Here is a 19258-nt window from a genome sequence, read left to right on the forward strand (position 1 = left end):
GATAAGAGTTCCTTTCTCTCCACATCCCCACCAACACTGCTTGTTCTCATTCTTTGTGATGTGTGCCAATCTCTGTGGTGTGAGGTGGTACCTCATACTTGTTTTGATTTGCATCTCTCTGATAATTAGTGCTGTGGAGCATTTTTTCATGTGTCTTTTGGCCATTTGTATTTCTTCTTTGTCAAAGTGTCTGTCCATTTCTCCCCATTTTTTGATGGGATTAGATATTTTTTCTTGTAAAGTTCTTTCAGTGCCTTGTATATTTTGGAGATTAGCCCCTTTTCTGATGGGTATTGGGTGAATAGTTTCTCCCACTCAGTGGGTGGCTCTTGTATCCTGGGCACTATTTTCTTTGAGGTGCAGAAGCTTCTAAGATTAATATATTCCCATCTGTTAATCTCTGCTTTCACTTGCTTGGAGAGTGCAGTTTCCTCCTTGAATATGCCTGTAGTCTCAATGTCCTAGAGTGTTTTGCCTACGTGTTGTTCTATATATCTTATGGTTTCGGATCTGATATCGAGGTCTTTAATCCATTTGGATTTTACCTTTGTACATGATGTTAACTGGGGGTCTAATTTCAATTTTTTGCAAGTGGCTATCCAGTTGTGCCAACACCACTTGTTAAAGAGGCTTTCTTTGCTCCATTTAGGATTTCTTGCTCCTTTATCAAAGATTAGGTGACTGTATGTCTGGAGAACATTCTCTGAGTATTCAAGCCTATTCCACTGATCTGAGGGCCTGTCTTTATTCCAATACCATGCTGTTTTGATAACTATTGCTTTGTAGTAAAGTTTAAAGTTGGGGAAAGTAATTCCTCCCATATTCTTCTTGTTTCCAATGATTGCTTTAGCTATTCTAGGGTGTTTATTGTTCCAAACGAATTTCAAAAGTGCCTGATCCACTTCTTTGAAGAATGTCATGGGTATCTTTAGAGGGATTGCATTAAATCTGTACAATGCTTTGGGGAGTATTGCCATTTTGATTATGTAAATCCTGCCAATCCATGAGCAGGGTATGTGTTTCCATTTCCGCATGTCCTCTCTTATTTCTTGGAGCAGAGTTTTAAACACTTTGTATAGGTCCTTCACATTTTTAGTCAAGTTGATTCCAAGATATTTGAGCTTGTGTGGCACTATTGTGAGTGGGGTTCTTTTCTTAATGTCCATTTCTTCCTTATTACTATTGGTGTATAGAAAGACCATTGATTTTTCTGTGTTAATTTTGTAGCCTGCCACCTTGCTCTATGAGTCTATTGTTTCTAGAAGCTTTTTGGTAGAGTCTTTAGGGTTTTCTAAGTAGAGTATCATGTCATCTGCAAACAGTGAGAGCTTGACTTCTTCCTTTTCTATCTGGATTCCCTTGATACCTTTTTCTTGCCTAATCTCTATAGCAAGGACGTCCAGTGCTATGTTGAATAGGAGTGGTAAGAGAGGACAGCCTTGTCTTGTGCCAGAATTTAGAGGGAAGGCTTTTAGTTTTTCTCCATTGAGGTCAATATTTGCCTCTGGCTTGCGGTAGATGGCCTTAACTATATTGAGAAAGGTTCCTTCCATTCCCATCTTGCTAAAGAGTTTTGATAAAGAATGGGTATTGGACCTTATCAAATACTTTCTCTGTGTTTATTGATATGATCATGTGATTTTTATTTTTCTTGTTGTTGATAGATTTACAGGTGTTAAACCAGCCTTGCATTCTTGGGATGAAACCTACTTGATCGTAGTGGATGATCTTTTTTTGTGTGTGTGGTTTATTGGGTCACACCCGGAAGTGCTCAGGGGTTTTTCCTGGCTCGGTGCTCAGAAATTGCTCCTGGCAGGCACAGGGGACCATATTGGACACCGAAATTCGAACCGATGACCTTCTGCATGAAAGGTAAACATCCTACCTCCATGCTATCTCTCCAGCCCCGTGGATGATATTCTTAATGAGGCATTGAATCCTGTTTGCCAGGATTTTGTTGAGGATCTTTGCATCTGTGTTCATCAGCGATATTGGTCTGTAATTTTCTTTCATTTTTTTTTGTAGCATCTCTGTCTGGTTTAGGTATCAAGGTGATGTTGGCTTCATAAAAGCTATTTGGAAGTATTCCTGTTTTTTTTTTTATTTCCTGAAAGAGTCTTGCCAGGATTGGTAGTAGTTCCTGTTGAAAGGTTTGAAAGAATTCATTAGTGAATCCATCTGGGCCTGGGCTTTTGTTTTTGGGCAGACATTTGATTACTGCCTTAATTTCCTCAATAGTGATGGGGAGTTTAGATTTGCTACATCCTCTTCATTCAACCGTGGAAGATTATAAGAGTCCAAAATTTATCCATTTTTTCCAGGCAGGTTCTCATTTTTAGTGACATAGAGTTTCTCAAAGTAGTTTCTGATTACCCTTTGAATATCTGCCATACCAATAGTGATCTCTCCTTTTTCATTCCTAATACGAGTTATCATTTTTCTCTCTGTGTCTTTCTTTGTTAATTTTGCCAGTGGTCTATCAATCTTGTTTATTTTTTCAAAGAACCAACTTCTGCTTTCATTGATCTTTCAGATTGTTTTTCAGGTTTCCACTTCATTGATTTCTGCTCTCAGCTTTGTTATTTCCTTCTGTCTCCCTATTTTTGGTTCCTTTTGTTTAGCACTTTTTAATTCTATGAGCTGCGTCATTAAGCTGTTCAGATATGTCCCTTCTTCTTTCCTGATGTGTGCTTGCAAAGCTATAAATTTTCCTCTCAGTACCGCTTTTGCTGTGTCCCATAGGTTTTGACAGTTTGTGTCTCCATTGTCATTTGTTTCTAGGAAGGTTTTGATTTCCTCTTTGATTTCATCTCAGACCCACTGGTTATTCAATATTAGGCTGTTTAACTTCCATGTATTAAAGTTTTTCTTCTGTGTCCCTTTGTAGTTCACATATAATTTCAGGGCCTTGTGGTCAGCGAAGGTAGCCTGCAAAATTTCTACTCTCTTGATATTATGGAAGTATGTTTTATTTTTTTTGGTTTAATTTTTTATTTTTAATTATGAGAACAAAGATGCAAAGAAAGAGGACAAGATAAAGTTACAGTGGAAGGACAATCACCCATAAGATAATTCTCAGAAGTCCCCTTGCTGATATCTTAACTTTGAACTTTCAGCCAAAGAACGTTAAGATAAATAAAACAGAATCCATGTACAATTACTTTGTCCCTCAAGTCCCCAGATTGTAACACATTATAATATTTCTTAACAGCACACAAGGCAATCTAAAACCATAAAACTTACGTAACTCCTTAAACATTAGAGGCATAGTATTTTTTACATTTCCATGTACATGCATATTAGCTTAAGTTAACCTCAAATTTTAAGTGTTTTTTTTAAGGATTAGAGTCAAAGGAGCACAGAAAAAATGGTGTTAGAGTGGCAATTGTTGTTTGCATAGGCTCACCAAAATATGAGGGGCATGGAAAGGAATAACCTTGGCCTAAATACAAAGAGACCCTACCCCTGAAGTTTCCTGGCATAAGACCAACTCTAGTCTCCAAGCAAGCTAGTTTGTCCAATCCAGGACATTGTCTGTAGTGAGAACACACTTTTATTTTTCACACAGTCTCTGTTGTTGGTATCATGTTTCTGTATTAAAGATCCTGGAATCTGCATATCCTACATTGAAGTCAGGGCATGGAGCATCCTCTCGTTTCACTTCACAATTAAAGGGTAATGTAGGAAGCCCTGTACTGTAAGCAGGTCTTTGTTGTTATTAAGTATTCTCAGTGTTTTTTTTAATTTTAATTTTTAATTATAAGAACAAGGGTGCAAAGAAAGAGGACAAGGTAAAGTTACAGTGGAAGGACAATCACCCATAACATAATTCTCAGAAGTCCCCTTGCTGATATCTTAACTTTGAAATTTCAGCCAAAGAACATTAAGATAAATAAGACAGAATCCATGTACAATTACTTTGTCCCTCAAGTCCCCAGATTGTAACACATTATAATATTTCTTAACAGTAAACATGGCAATCTAAAGCCATAAAACTTACGTAACTCCTTAAACATTACAGGCATAGTATTTTCTTACATTTCCATGTACATGCATATTAGCTTAAGTTAACCTCAAATTTTAAGTGAGTTCTTTTTAAGGATTAGAGTCAAAGGAGCACAGTAAAAATGGTGTTAGAGTGGCAATTGTTGTTTGCATAGGCCCACCAAAATATGAGGGACATGGAAAGAAATAACCTTGGCCTAAGTACAAAGAGACCAGACCCCTGAAGTTTCCTGGCACAAGACCAAGTCTAGGCTCCAGGCAAGCTAGATAGTCCAATCCAAGACATTGTCTGTAGTGCCAACACACTTTTATTTTTCACACAGTCTCTGTAGTTGGTATCATGTTTCTGTATTAAAGATCCTGGAATCTGCATATCTTACATTGAAGTCAGGATGTGGAGCATCCTCTCCTTTCACCTCACAATCAAAGGGCAATGCAGGGAGCCCTGTCCTGTAAGCAGGTCGTTGTCCTTGTTAAGTCTTCTCAGTGTTAAGGGAAGTCTCTTTTGAGCAGGTCGAAGTCTGAGCAGTGTAGGTCTTCCTTGGTAGAGGATTGCTTCCAGGTGATGTTATAGACCAGCCTGGAAGTTTCGTGGATGGCTTTCCTGGTTCAGGGGAGAATGGAATATGTCCTTTCTTCTGAGGTCTGTGACAGGTCGTTATGTCAATGTTCAGGGTGTAAGGTCCCTTTGCACTACAAGAATTGTGTGTTCCAATCTCTATTAGATAGGATCTTATTTATATTTATACTATTTTCCCATTTTAATGTGCCTATGCAAATAAGAAGCAATGCCACATGCTGTTATTGGCGCATATGGGGGCCATAAGAACAATTACAATGATTCCCATGACATGGTTCAATCATAAGCATTAAACTGGGGGACTCTTCCACCAAAATTCCTTGTTAAACAGCTCAAAAAGAGAATATAAAAAGTGGTTAGAATCATCACTGTATAAGACAACATTTAGTAAGAATTATATCTGTCAGAGAAAAAACAAAATATTCTCGAGAGGGGGTTAGAGAGTTAAGGAGTAAAAAAGAGCTTTGTACGGGTATGGGAAAGAGGAGAATACAAAATAAACATTTTGTATACGGAAAACATAACATAAGAATAAGGAATATTCTGAATACATGAAGTACATGAAGTACGCGCGGAGGCGTGAGCCCCCGCGCGGTTCTGTAGTTTCTGGATGCCTAGGGAGGAATTTCTCACCCCCTCCCCCCAGGGCCCGATTAACCAGACGTGGCCCTGAAGACCCGCCTGGTGTGGGGGAAATCATGCTCGCCTGGACTAAGTGGTCAGCCCAGGGGTCCTATGGCTAGCTGTCCTGCCCAGAGCCCCCATCATACCAGTCAAAAGCCCACGAAATCCTGGCATGTGGAGTGTTCTGAGCCCAGCCAAGCCTCTGTAGTTTCTGGATGCCTAGGGAGGAATTTCTCACCCCCTCCCCCCAGGGCCCGATTAACCAGGCATGGCCCTGAAGACCCGCCTGGTGTGGGGGAAATCATGCTCGCCTGGACTAAGTGGTCAGCCCAGGGGTCCTATGGCTAGCTGTCCTGCCCAGAGCCCCCATCATACCAGTCAAAAGCCCACGAAATCCTGGCATGTGGAGTGTTCTGAGCCCAGCCAAGCCTCTGTAGTTTCTGGATGCCTAGGGAGGAATTTCTCACCCCCTCCCCCCAGGGCCCGATTAACCAGGCGTGGCCCTGAAGACCCGCCCGGTGTGGGGGAAATCATGCTCGCCTGGACTAAGTGGTCAGCCCAGGGGTCCTATGGCTAGCTGTCCTGCCCAGAGCCCCCATCATACCAGTCAAAAGCCCACGAAATCCTGGCATGTGGAGTGTTCTGAGCCCAGCCAAGCCTCTGTAGTTTCTGGATGCCTAGGGAGGAATTTCTCACCCCCTCCCCCCAGGGCCCGATTAACCAGGCGTGGCCCTGAAGACCCGCCCGGTGTAGGGGAAATCATGCTCGCCTGGACTAAGTGGTCAGCCCAGGGGTCCTATGGCTAGCTGTCCTGCCCAGAGCCCCCATCATACCAGTCAAAAGCCCACGAAATCCTGGCATGTGGAGTGTTCTGAGCCCAGCCAAGCCTCTGTAGTTTCTGGATGCCTAGGGAGGAATTTCTCACCCCCTCCCCCCAGGGCCCGATTAACCAGGCGTGGCCCTGAAGACCCGCCCGGTGTGGGGGAAATCATGCTCGCCTGGACTAAGTGGTCAGCCCAGGGGTCCTATGGCTAGCTGTCCTGCCCAGAGCCCCCAACATACCAGGCAAACACACCAAGAAATTCTGGCATTTGGAGTGTTCTGAGCCCAGCCAAGCCTCTGTAGTTTCTGGATGCCTAGGGAGGAATTTCTCACCCCCTCCCCCCAGGGCCCGATTAACCAGGCGTGGCCCTGAAGACCCGCCTGGTGTGGGGGAAATCATGCTCGCCTGGACTAAGTGGTCAGCCCAGGGGTCCTATGGCTAGCTGTCCTGCCCAGAGCCCCCATCAGACCAGTCAAAAGCCCACGAAATCCTGGCATGTGGAGTGTCGGAAGTATGTTTTATTTGCTAGCATATAGTCCATCCTGGAGAATGTACCATGTACATTAGAGAAGAATGTGTATCCAGGTTTCTGGGGGTGGAGTGTCCTATATATATATATATATATATATATATATATATATATATATATATATATATATATATATATATATATATATATATATACACACACACACACACACACACACACAAGGCCTCTTTCTTCCATTTCTCTTTTCTGGTCTAATATATTCTTGTTGGGTTTCAGTCTGGTTGACCTATCAAGTGTTGACAAAGCCGTGTTGAGGTCTTCCACGATTATTGTGTTGTTATTGATATTATTTTTCAGATTTGTCAACAATTGTATTAAATATTTTGCTGGCCCCTCATTCGGTACATATATGTTTAGGAGAGTGATTTCTTCCTGCTGTACATATCCCTTGATTAATACAAAATGTCCATCTTTGTCCCACACAACTTTTCTGAGTATAAAGTTTGCAATATCTGATATTAGTATGGCCACTCCAGCTTTTTTATGGGTGTTGTTTGCTTGGATAATTTTTCTCCAGCCTTTTATTTTGAGTCTATGTTTGTTCTGACTATTCAGGTGCGTTTCTTGTAGGCAGCAGAAGGTTGGATTGAGTTTTTTGATCCATTTAGCCACTCTGTGTCTCTTAACTGGTACATTTAGTCCATTGACATTGAGAGAAAGAATTGTCCTGGGATTTAGTGCCATCTTTATATCAAAATTTGGTGTATCTGTTGGTCAGTCTTTTCTTAAAGTAGGTCTTTCAGTTTTTCTTTTAAGACTGGTTTTGAGTCTGTAAAGTTTCTGAGCTGTTGATTGTCTGTGAACCATGTATTGTTCTTTCAAACCTGAAAGTGAGTTTTGCTGGGTGCAGTATTCTAGGCGAAGCATTTATTTCATTGAGTTTTGTCACTATGTCCCACCACTGCTTTCTGGCCTTGAGTGTTTCAGGTGACAGGTCTGCTGTAAATATCAAGGATGTTCCCTTGAATGTAATTTCTCTTTTTGATCTTGCTGCTTGCAGAATTCTGTCTCTTATCTGTGGGATTCATCATTGTGACTAGGATGTGTCTCGGGGTGTTTTTTCTGGTGCCTCTTTTAGTTGGTACTCTTCAGGCATGCAGGATTTGATCGCATGTATTCTTTAGCTCTAGTAGTTTCTCTTTAATGATGTTCTTGACCGTTGATTCTTCCTGGAGATTTTCTTCCTGGGTCTCTGGGACTCTAGGTCTCTGTATACCAATGATTCTTAAGTTGTTTCTGTTGCACTTATCATAGACTTCTATTTTCATCTGTTCCCATTCTTTGAGTTATTTTTCCATTGTTTGATCATTTGCTTTAATGCTTTTTTCCAATCTCTTCTGCTGTATGGAGTTGTTATTCATCTCATCTTCCAGTGTACTAATTCTGTCCTCATCTGCTGTTAACCCATGGGAAAGCTCATCCATGTTTTTCTTCAATTTATCTACTGAGTTTTTCAGACCTGTTATTTGACCTGAAATTTCAGTTTTGAGTTTTCTCATTTCTATCTTCATATTCTCTTGATTCTTATTAATGTTCTCTTCTATACTTTCTTTGAGTTCTTTGAACATCTTCTATATTTCAACTCTAAACTTCTTATCTGAGAGACTGACTAGTTGGTTGGCCATGTTCCGGTCATCTGAGTTGCCTACTTCATTCTCTATATCTGGCGCTGGCCTGTGTTGTTTCCCCATTGTCACACTTGTATTGTGGATTTTTCTACGTGTTGTGGTTGTATTCATTGGCTAAATGATGTGTGTGGCCGTGTAGCAAAGCAGAGTGGCCGCACTCCTCTGGCTCCTTTCTCTCTGGGCGTATCAACTCACCTCCAGGGAAAGCTAGCTGTGCGCAGATGAAGCCACACACAGGATGAAATCAGGCCAAGAATGCAGCACAGCACAGGAGACAGTCAGAGATAGGTGCTGGCATCTGAGTTTCAGCAGAGTTCAGCGGCTTCCCCCTTTCCGGGAGTATCAACTTACCTCCAGGTAAAGCTCCAGGGAAGGCTAGCCATCTGCAGATGAAGCCACACAGTGGATGAAATCAGGCTCCAGGGAAGGCTAGCCATGCGCAGATGAAGCTACACACAGGATGAAATCAGGCCAAGAATGCAACACAGCATAGGAGACAGTCAGAGATAAGTGCTGGCATTTGAGTTCAAGCAGTTCCCAGTTTGAAATTTTCTGATTTCTATCTTTGTGTTCTGTTCATGTAGCAATATAATTTCTTTGATTCCCAATAGGATCCTCCATATTTCTATTCTAAACTCCTTATCTGAAAGATTAATCAGATGGTTGGTATTTTTTGGGTCACCAGAGCTATCATCTTCATTCTCTGTGCATGGTGTTTGCCTGCGAAGTTTTCCCATTGTCATGCTTGTAGTGTGATTTTTTTTCTGTGTGTTATGGTGGGGTTTATTAGTTAGAAAGCGCACAGCCATGAAGCGGAGTGTCCATGCTTTTCTGGAGCATCTAGGAGAGCAATTTTGCTGGGCCCTTCTCAGCCCTCTCAGGAGAGGGTCAGGAGACAAAAGAGTAGAGAAACACACCTAGTAGACAGACCCCCCAGTCTTTCCCAGTTGGTAATCTTACAGCAGGGACAGATTCCTCCTGCCTGCCTTCACAGACAAAGTATATGCCTTTCTGCAGGGGCACTGCTGATAACTGGTTTTGACTCACTCAGTCTTCCTTCGTTTTTCGGCTTGGGCACCTCTAGGAGAGCAATTTTGCTGGACCCTTCTCGCCCCTCTCAGAAGAGGTTCAGGAGACAGAAGAGTAGAGAAATATGCACAGAGGACAGGCCCCCTCAGTCTCTCCCAGTTAGTGATCTCACAGCAGGAGCAGATTCCTCCCACCTCCAGTACAGGCCTTCTAAGCTACTGTGGTATTCTGCCATATGCCATGTTTTATCGGGGTTTTTTTGTTTTGTTTTTTGGTTTTGGGTTTTTTTGGTTTTTTGGGTTTTTTTTTTTTTTTTTGGTTTTTGGGCCACACCCAGCGGTACTCAGGGGTTACTCTTGGTTGTCTACTCAGAATTAGCTCCTGGCAGGCACAGGGGATCATATGGCACACCGGGATTTGAACCAACCACCTTAGGTCCTGGATCGGCTGCTTGCAAGGCAAAAGCCGCTGTGCTATTTCTCCGGGCCCATGCTTTATTGTTTTTTATGAAGTCAGTGTGTCTGATGCTGTTTTGGTGCTAAAAAAAAAAAAAAAAAAAAAAAAAAAAAAGTACAATTCAGTATGATAACAATTTATCCCTGTTTTCTTCTAATTTGTCTCTTAATTTTTAAGGTAATGATCATTTTTTTAAAACTATTGATTGACTGATTGGTTTCTGGGCTACACCCAATGGCGCCCAGCGTTCACTTCTGGCTCTCCACTCAGAAATCGCCCCTGGCAAGCTGGGGGACCATATGGGATGCTGGGAATCCAAACCAGGTCCCTCCATGGGTCAGTGGCATGCAAGGCAAATAAATGCCCCCCCACGCTATCTCTCCAGCCTTAGTTATTGATCATTTTAAAATTAATTAATTTAATTAATTTAACATTAATTTTAAAATTAATTTTGGATATATTTAAGGTACAGGAATTTAGTATCATTTTTTTTATAATCTGAGTGGCTCTTATTTTGTTGTTGTTGTTTTTCCATTTTAGGCTCCTACCCAGTGTCTACCAGGACAGTGGCAGTGGAGTGTTCCTCAGGTAAATATTAACTTTTTCTGTGTCTTTGTGAAAATTTACAATGGTAAAGTTGGGAAATTTTAAGATTTTTGTGTTCTGTTTATTATACTATATCTGTAACCATTGATTTAATCGCCATATTTGTTTCCTCATTTATAAATGGAATTAATGATTTTATATCTTTATAATTTTCTTCACATATTTGTGAAGTTCAAATGAGATCATTTTAAGTAAAGAATTTTATAAATAAGTGCTGTATAACATGGAAAACTTTTTGCAGTTAATATTAGAAAATTCGGGGCCGGGTAGGTGGCGCTGGAGGTAAGGTGTCTGCCTTGCAAGCGCTAGCCAAGGAAGGACCGTGGTTCGATCCCCCGGCGTCCCATATGGTCCCCCCCAAGCCAGGGGCGATTTCTGAGCACATAGCCAGGAGTAACCCCTGAGCGTCAACCGGGTGTGGCCCAAAAACCAAAAAAAAAAAAAAAAAATTAGAAAATTCAATATTGAGATTGTGTTTGCTTCAGGCTGACTGCTTCTCAATCATCCATTTTTCAGCTTTTAGTTATAAGTAGTATAGCACAAAAAAATTGTTTCAAGACATTCCCCAGTAAATATCTGGAAGCATAACACTGACAAATTATATATTATAACCTGAATAATTAGTTTATGAATGACGTTCTGAGCCACTAAAATCTTAGTGTTTATCATGCCAACGTTCTTTAATGAAGATATACAATGAGAATTTATAACAACTCAGAGTTTCTGGTTTATTGCCAAAATACTGGTTATCTCTGAAAAAGAACTTTAAGAAAATATTTCTATAATTTGTTGGATAGTCATTCAGTTTAAGTCAGATTAATAATTTTGTGTTTTAGTCTCCTACATCTTCTGCTCCTTTTCTGTATCTGCAACCTTCTGAAGTTATTTACCATCCAGTAGAAATTGCACAGGATAGTGGATGTGTTCCTCCTTCGCTGTCTCTGATGGAAACTTCTGTTCCAGAGGTAAGTGCTAGTCTTAAAATAATGACACCTACTTCATATGAATGTTTTTGTCTTTGGGGGAAGGAGGGAGGTTTGGTGTTATACAAAGCAGTATTCAGAGACTACTATTGGTTCTATGCTCGAGACCAATCAGCAATGTTCAAGGGACCATGTGCCTGAGGATCTAACCCTGATCTCCCACATGCCAAGCATGTACTTAGACCTTTGAGCTCTCACACAAATCCAGTATTTTTTTCCTTTTTAAAACATGTGTTGAGTGTGGGATATGTACAGCAGTTTGGGTACATGTTTGGTGTCCACCCAGTCCAGGATCAGTCCTTAGCATATGCTTTACCCAAACATTTCCAGGTGTAACCTGCCTGGCAACATTACCAGGGTTACTCAGGTGATCTCCAGCACCAAAGTACTGAAGCAGCACCACAGCCTTAGCCCCTGCATTGAACCCTAGTCTAGTAAGCAGCATGGCCCCAGCACCTCATCAGCACACACTTGGGAACCCCCACCTGATACATGCATTATATATATATGTAACACATAAAATGTGTGTTAGAATATATATGTGTATATCTGCACATATAATACATTATAATATGTATAATGTATGAGGTCCAGGTCTTGATCCCAGCACCACACAAAATAAAATTAAAATAATTAAAATTAAAATACTTGTTCAGAATTCTTACTGAAGCATTCATCTTTTTTTTGGGGGGGGGGGCACACCCGGCATGCTCAGGGGTTACTCCTGGCTGTCTGCTCAGAAATAGCTCCTGGCAGGCACGGGGGACCATATGGGACACCGGGATTCGAACCAACCACCTTTGGTCCTGGATCAGCTGCTTGCAAGGCAAACGCCGCTGTGCTATCTCTCCGGGCCCTGAAGCATTCATCTTGTTTTCTTTGAATTCTTTGCATCTTTGTATTTCTGCCTTTGCCTCGTTACTATTAAAGAGTTTATGACTAGGACTTCTTAACACTAAACTTCAGGGAAATTGGTAACAACCTTCTGATGATCTGTTGTAATTGATCCCCAGGAGCGAGCCTCACTAGGACACAGAGGTAGGAATAAGCCCTGAGCATAGCAGGGTATGGCCCTCAACCAAAAGATTTATGGGAAATATGTTTACTTATTTCACTCAGTGTCCTTGTTTCCCTAATTTTCATGGATGGGAAAGTAAAGTGAGGATGATTTTTAGTCAGAATCTAGTTGGGGGCAGGTAAGGGTATCTCCCATGTGATGCTCAATTTCTCAAGACTGCACCTGGCTTAGAACATGATATGGTGTCAGGGACTGAATTGGGAGTGGCCACACATAGGCATATATCTCATGTACCATCTCTCTGGCCCCCTAAATCTACTTTTATTTTTTTTTTTTTTTTTTTTTTATTTTTTATCTTTATTTAAACACCGTGATTACAAACATGATTATAGTTGTATGATTACAGTCATGTAAAGAGCACCCCCCCTTCACCGGTGTAACATTCCCACCACCAATTTCCCAGATCTCCCTCCTCCCCACCCCCCTACACCTGTACTCGAGACAGGCTTTCTACTTCCCTCATTCATTCACATTTTATGATAGTTTTCAGTGTAGTCATCTCTGCAACTGCACTCATCACTCTATGTGATGAGCTGCATGTCCTGAGCTGCACCTACCAGCCCTCATCTCTCTTGTCTCTGAGATATTGTTAAAAATGTCCTTCATTTTTCTTAAAGCCCATAGATGAGTGAAACCATTCTGCGTCTTTCTCTCTCCCTCTGACTTACTTCACTCAGCATAATAGATTCCATGTACATCCATGTATTGGAAAATTTCATGACTTCATCTCTCCTGATGGCTGCATAGTATTCCATTGTGTATATGTACCACAGTTTCTTCAGCCACTCATCTGTTGAAGGGCATCTTGGTTGTTTCCAGAGTCTGGCTATTGTAAATAGCGCTGCAATGAATATAGGAGTAAGGAAGGGTTTTTTGTATTGTATTTTTGTGTTTCTTGGGTATATTCCTAGGAGTGGTATAGCTGGATCGTATGGAAGCTCAATTTCCAGTTTGTGAAGGAATCTCCATATCGCTTTCCATAAAGGTTGTACTAGACGGCATTCCCACCAGCAGTGAAAAAGAGTTCCTTTCTCTCCACATCCCCGCCAGCACTGCTTGTTTTCCTTTCTTGTGATGTGTGCCAATCTCAGTGGCGTGAGGTGGTACCTCATAGTAGTTTTGATTTGCATCTCCCTGACGATTAGTGATGTTGAACATCTTTTCATGTGCCTTTTGGCCATTTGCCTTTCTTCTTTTTCAAAGTGTCTGTTCATTTCTTCTCCCCATTTTTTGATGGGGTTAGTTGTTTTTTTCTTGTATAGTTCTGTCAGTACCTTGTAAATTTTGGATATTAGCCCTTTATCTGATGTGTATTGGGTGAATAATTTCTCCCACTCAGTGGGTGGCCTTTGTATTCTGGGCGCTATTTCCTTTGAGATGCAGAAGCTTTTCAGCTTAATATAGTCCCATCTGTTTATCTCTGCTTCCACTTGCTTGGAAAGTGCTGTCTCCTCCTTAAAGATGCCTTTAGTCTCAATGTCCTGGAGTGTTTCACCTACATGTTGTTCTATATACCTTATAGTTTCAGTTCTGATATCAAGGTCTTTAATCCATTTGGATTTTACCTTTGTATATGGTGTTAGCTGGGGGTCTGAGTTCGCTTTTTTGCAAGTGGTTAACCAGTTGTGCCAACACCACTTGTTGAATAGGCTTTCCCTGCTCCATTTAGGATTTTTTGCTCCTTTATCAAAAACAAGGTGGTTATATGTCTGAGGAACCTTCTCTGAGTACTCAAGCCTATTCCACTGATCTGAGGGTCTGTTTTTATTCCAATACCATGCTGTTTTTATAACTGTTGCTTTGTAATACAACTTAAAATTGGGGAAAGTAATGCCTCCCATATTCCTTTTCCCAAGGAGTGCTTTAGCTATTCGAGGTTGTTTGTTGTTCCAGATGAATTTCAGAAGTATTTGATCCACTTCTTTGAAAAATGTCATGGGTATCTTTAGAGGAATCGCGTTAAATCTGTACAATGCTTTTGGAAGTATTGCCATTTTAATGATGTTGATCCTGCCAATCCATGAGCATGGTATGTGTTTCCATTTCCGCGTGTCCTCTCTTATTTCTTGGAGCAGTGTTTTGTAGTTTTCTTTGTATAGATCCTTCACATCTTTAGTCAGGTTGACTCCAAGATATTTGAGTTTGTGTGGAACTAATGTGAATGGGATTGTTCTCTTAATGTCCATTTCTTCCCTATCATTATTCGTGTATAAAAAGGCCATTGATTTTTGTGTGTTAATTTTGTATCCTGCCACTTTGCTATACAAATCTATTATTTCTAGAAGCTTTTTGGTAGAGTCTTTAGGGTTTTCTAAGTAGAGTATCATGTCATCTGCAAACAGTGAGAGCTTGACTTCTTCCTTTCCTATCTGAATTCCCTTGATATCTTTTTCTTGCCTAATCGCTATAGCAAGTACTTCCAGTGCTATGTTGAATAGGAGTGGTGAGAGAGGACAGCCTTGTCTTGTACCAGAATTTAGAGGAAAGGATTTTAGTTTTTCTCCATTGAGGATAATATTTGCCACTGGCTTCTGGTAGATGGCTTTGACTATATTGAGAAAGGTTCCTTTTATTCCTATCTTGCTGAGAGTTTTAATCAAGAATGGGTGTTGAACCTTATCAAATGCTTTTTCTGCATCTATTGATATGACCATGTGATTTTTATTTTTGTTGTTGTTTATGTTGTGTATTATATTAATAGATTTACGGATGTTAAACCATCCTTGCATTCCTGGGATGAAACCTACTTGATCAAAGTGAATGATCTTCTTGATGAGGCACTGGATCCTGTTCGCCAGGATTTTGTTGAGGATCTTTGCATCTGTGTTCATCAGGGATATTGGTCTGTAATTTTCTTTTTTGGCAGCATCTCTATCAGGTTTTGGTATTAAGGTGATGTTGGCTTCATAAAAGCTATTTGGAAGTATTCCTGTTTTTTCGATTTCATAAAAGAGCCTGGCCAGAATTGGTAGTAGTTCCTCTTGAAAGGTTTGAAAGAATTCATTCGTGAATCCATCAGGGCCTGGGCTTTTGTTTTTGGGTAAATTTTTGATTACAGTTTTAATTTCCTCAATAGTGATGGGGGTGTTTAGATATGCTACCTCTTCTTTATTCAACCGTGGAAGGTTATATGAGTTCAGAAATTTATCCATTTCTTCCAGGTTCTCATATTTAGTGGCATAGAGTTTCTCAAAGTATTCTCTGAATACCCTTTGAATCTCTGCAGTATCTGTAGTGATCTCCCCCTTCTCATTTCTAATACGCGTTATCAAGTTTCTCTCTTTCTTTTGCTTTGTGAGTTTTGCCAATGGTCTATCAATCTTGTTTATTTTTTCAAAGAACCAACTTCTGCTTTCGTTGATCTTTCGGATTGTTTTTTGGGTTTCCACTTCGTTGATTTCTGCTCTCAGCTTTGTTATTTCCTTCTGTCTCCCTATTTTTGGGTCCTTTTGTTGAGCACTTTCTAGTTCTATTAGCTGTGTCATTAAGCTACTCAGGTAAGCTCCTTCTTCCTTCCTGATGTGTGCTTGCAAAGCTATAAATTTTCCTCTCAGTACTGCTTTTGCTGTGTCCCATAAGTTCTGATAGTTTGTGTCTTTATTGTCATTTGTTTCCAGGAACCTTTTGATTTCCTCCTTGATTTCATCTCGGACCCACTGGTTATTGAGTATGAGGCTGTTTAACTTCCAGGTGTTAAATTTTTTCTTCTGTGTCCCTTTGCAGTTCACATCTAACTTCAGAGCCTTGTGGTCAGCAAAGGCAGCCTGCAAAATGTCTATCTTTTTTATTTTATGGAGGTATGTTTTATGTGCCAGCACATGATCTATCCTGGAGAATGATCCATGTACATTGGAAAAGAATGTGTATCCAGGTTTCTGAGGATAGAGTGCCCTATATATATCTACTAGGCCTCTTTCATCCATTTCTTTTTGCAGGTCTAGTATATTTTTGTTGGGTTTCCATTTGGTTGACCTATCAAGTGTTGACAAGCCTGTGTTGAGGTCTCCCACAATTATTGTGTTATTATTGATATCCTTCTTCAGATTTGTCAACAATTGTATTAAATACTTTGCTGGACCCTCATTCGGTGCGTATATGTTTAGGAGAGTGATTTCTTCTTGCTGTACAAATCCCTTGATTAGTACATAATATCCATCTTTGTCCCTTACAATTTTTCTGAGTATAAAGTTTGTGTCATCTGATATTAGTATGGCCACCCCCGCTTTTTTAAGGGTGTTGTTTGCTTGAATGATTTTCCTCCAGCCTTTGATTTTGAGTCTATGTTTATTCTGACTATTCAGGTGTGTTTCTTGTAGACAGCAGAAGGTTGGCTTCAGTTTTTTGATCCATTTCGCCACTCTGTGCCTCTTAACTGGTGCATTTAGTCCATTGACATTGAGAGAAATAATTGTCATGGGATTTATTGCCATCTTTGTGTAGAAGTTTGGTGTGTTTTTTGTTCTGTCTTGTTTTTAGAGTAGATCTTTCAGTTTTTCTTTTAAGGCTGGTTTTGAGTCTGCAAAGATTTTGAGCTGTTGTTTATCTGTGAAGCCGTGTATACATCCGTCAAACCTGAAACTTAGTTTTGCTGGGTGCAATATTCTTGGCGAAGCATTTATTTCATTGAGTTTTGCCACTACGTCCCACCACTGCCTTCTGGCCTTGAGTGTTTCTGGTGACAGGTCTGCTGTAAATTTCAAGGATGCTCCGTGGAATGTAATTTCCCTTTTCGATCTTGCTGCTTGCAGTATTCTATCTCTATCGGTGGGTTTCATCATGGTGACTAGGATGTGTCTTGGGGTGTTTCTACTGGGGTCTTTTTTAGCTGGTACTCTTCGGGCATGCAGGATTTGGTCACATGTTTTCTTTAGCTCTGGTAGTTTCTCTGTGATGATGTTCTTAACCATTGATTCTTCCTGAAGATTTTCTTCTTGGGTCTCTGGAACTCCAATGATTCTGAAGTTGTTTCTGTTGAGCTTATCAAAGACTTCTATTTTCATCTTCTCATATTCTTTGAGTAAATTTTCCATTGTCTGATCATTTGATTTGAGGTTTTTTTCTAATCTCTTCTGCTGTGTAAAGTTGTTATGCATCTCATCTTCTAAAGCACTAATTCTATCCTCAGCTGCTGTTAACCTGTTGGAAAACTCATCCATTATGTTCTTCAATTCGTCTATTGAGTTTTTCAGACCTGTTATCTGATCTGATATTTCAGTTTGGAGTTTTCTGATTTCTGTCTTCATATTCTCTTGATTTTTATTAGTGCTCTGATTTATACTTTCTTTGATATCTGATAGCAACCTCCATATTTCGTCTCTAAACTCCATTTCTGAAAGACTGCTTAGGTAGTTGGTCGTTGTTGGGTCATCAGAGTTTCCATCTTCATTCTCTATGGTTGAAGTTGGTCTGCGTAGTCTCCCCATTGTCTCGCTTACGCTGTGGGTTTTTCTACGTGTTGTGGTGGTACTCATTGGCGAGGTGGAGTGCGCGGCCGCGAAGCGCAGCGGAGCGGCCGCGCTCCGGCCCCCAAACACTCACCTCAGCCGAGGCAAGCCGTCAGGGGATGCCTGGGGAGGCCCCCAAGTGTCTGCCAAGCAAAGAAACCAGCACAATCCACAACTCCAACAGAAAACTCACAGCCCCAGCGAGACACGCCTTGAAGAGATTAATGCTGAATCAGGTCAAAGTTCCCAGGTTGATGCAGGCTGGGGGAGGTCCCAAAATGTCTGCCGGGCCTAGGGGTCCAGCAGTCAGCCTGATCTGCAACTCCGGCCCCCAAACACTCACCTCAGCCGAGGCAAGCCGTCAGGGGATGCCTGGGGAGGCCCCCAAGTGTCTGCCAAGCAAAGAAACCAGCACAATCCACAACTCCAACAGAAAACTCACAGCCCCAGCGAGACACGCCTTGAAGAGATTAATGCTGAATCAGGTCAAAGTTCCCAGGTTGATGCAGGCTGGGGGAGGTCCCAAAATGTCTGCCGGGCCTAGGGGTCCAGCAGTCAGCCTGATCTGCAACTCCGGCCCCCAAACACTCACCTCAGCCGAGGCAAGCCGTCAGGGGATGCCTGGGGAGGCCCCCAAGTGTCTGCCAAGCAAAGAAACCAGCACAATCCACAACTCCAACAGAAAACTCACAGCCCCAGCGAGACACGCCTTGAAGAGATTAATGCTGAATCAGGTCAAAGTTCCCAGGTTGATGCAGGCTGGGGGAGGTCCCAAAATGTCTGCCGGGCCTAGGGGTCCAGCAGTCAGCCTGATCTGCAACTCCGGCCCCCAAACACTCACCTCAGCCGAGGCAAGCCGTCAGGGGATGCCTGGGGAGGCCCCCAAGTGTCTGCCAAGCAAAGAAACCAGCACAATCCACAACTCCAACAGAAAACTCACAGCCCCAGCGAGACACGCCTTGAAGAGATTAATGCTGAATCAGGTCAAAGTTCCCAGGTTGATGCAGGCTGGGGGAGGTCCCAAAATGTCTGCCGGGCCTAGGGGTCCAGCAGTCAGCCTGATCTGCAACTCCGGCCCCCAAACACTCACCTCAGCCGAGGCAAGCCGTCAGGGGATGCCTGGGGAGGCCCCCAAGTGTCTGCCAAGCAAAGAAACCAGCACAATCCACAACTCCAACAGAAAACTCACAGCCCCAGCGAGACACGCCTTGAAGAGATTAATGCTGAATCAGGTCAAAGTTCCCAGGTTGATGCAGGCTGGGGGAGGTCCCAAAATGTCTGCCGGGCCTAGGGGTCCAGCAGTCAGCCTGATCTGCAACTCCGGCCCCCAAACACTCACCTCAGCCGAGGCAAGCCGTCAGGGGATGCCTGGGGAGGCCCCCAAGTGTCTGCCAAGCAAAGAAACCAGCACAATCCACAACTCCAACAGAAAACTCACAGCCCCAGCGAGAC

The 19258-nt window shown here is 41.8% G+C and overlaps 2 protein-coding genes across 2 annotated transcripts in view; both read left to right on the plus strand.

Moving 5' to 3' along the window:
• SF3B1 (splicing factor 3b subunit 1) overlaps positions 1-19258 on the plus strand; it is a 350612-nt gene that overhangs the window by 31813 nt on the left and 299541 nt on the right. The window lies entirely within an intron of this gene.
• Positions 1-19258, plus strand: part of BOLL (boule homolog, RNA binding protein) — a 45061-nt gene that overhangs the window by 23019 nt on the left and 2784 nt on the right. Inside the window, exons 7-8 of the mRNA XM_049773320.1 lie at positions 10236-10283; positions 11138-11266. Coding sequence (XP_049629277.1) covers positions 10236-10283; positions 11138-11266 — 177 coding nt within the window. The remainder of the gene's footprint in view (positions 1-10235; positions 10284-11137; positions 11267-19258) is intronic.

The sequence above is a fragment of the Suncus etruscus genome, chromosome 5 (assembly GCF_024139225.1).
Source record: "Suncus etruscus isolate mSunEtr1 chromosome 5, mSunEtr1.pri.cur, whole genome shotgun sequence".
Taxonomy (NCBI): Eukaryota; Metazoa; Chordata; class Mammalia; order Eulipotyphla; family Soricidae; genus Suncus; species Suncus etruscus.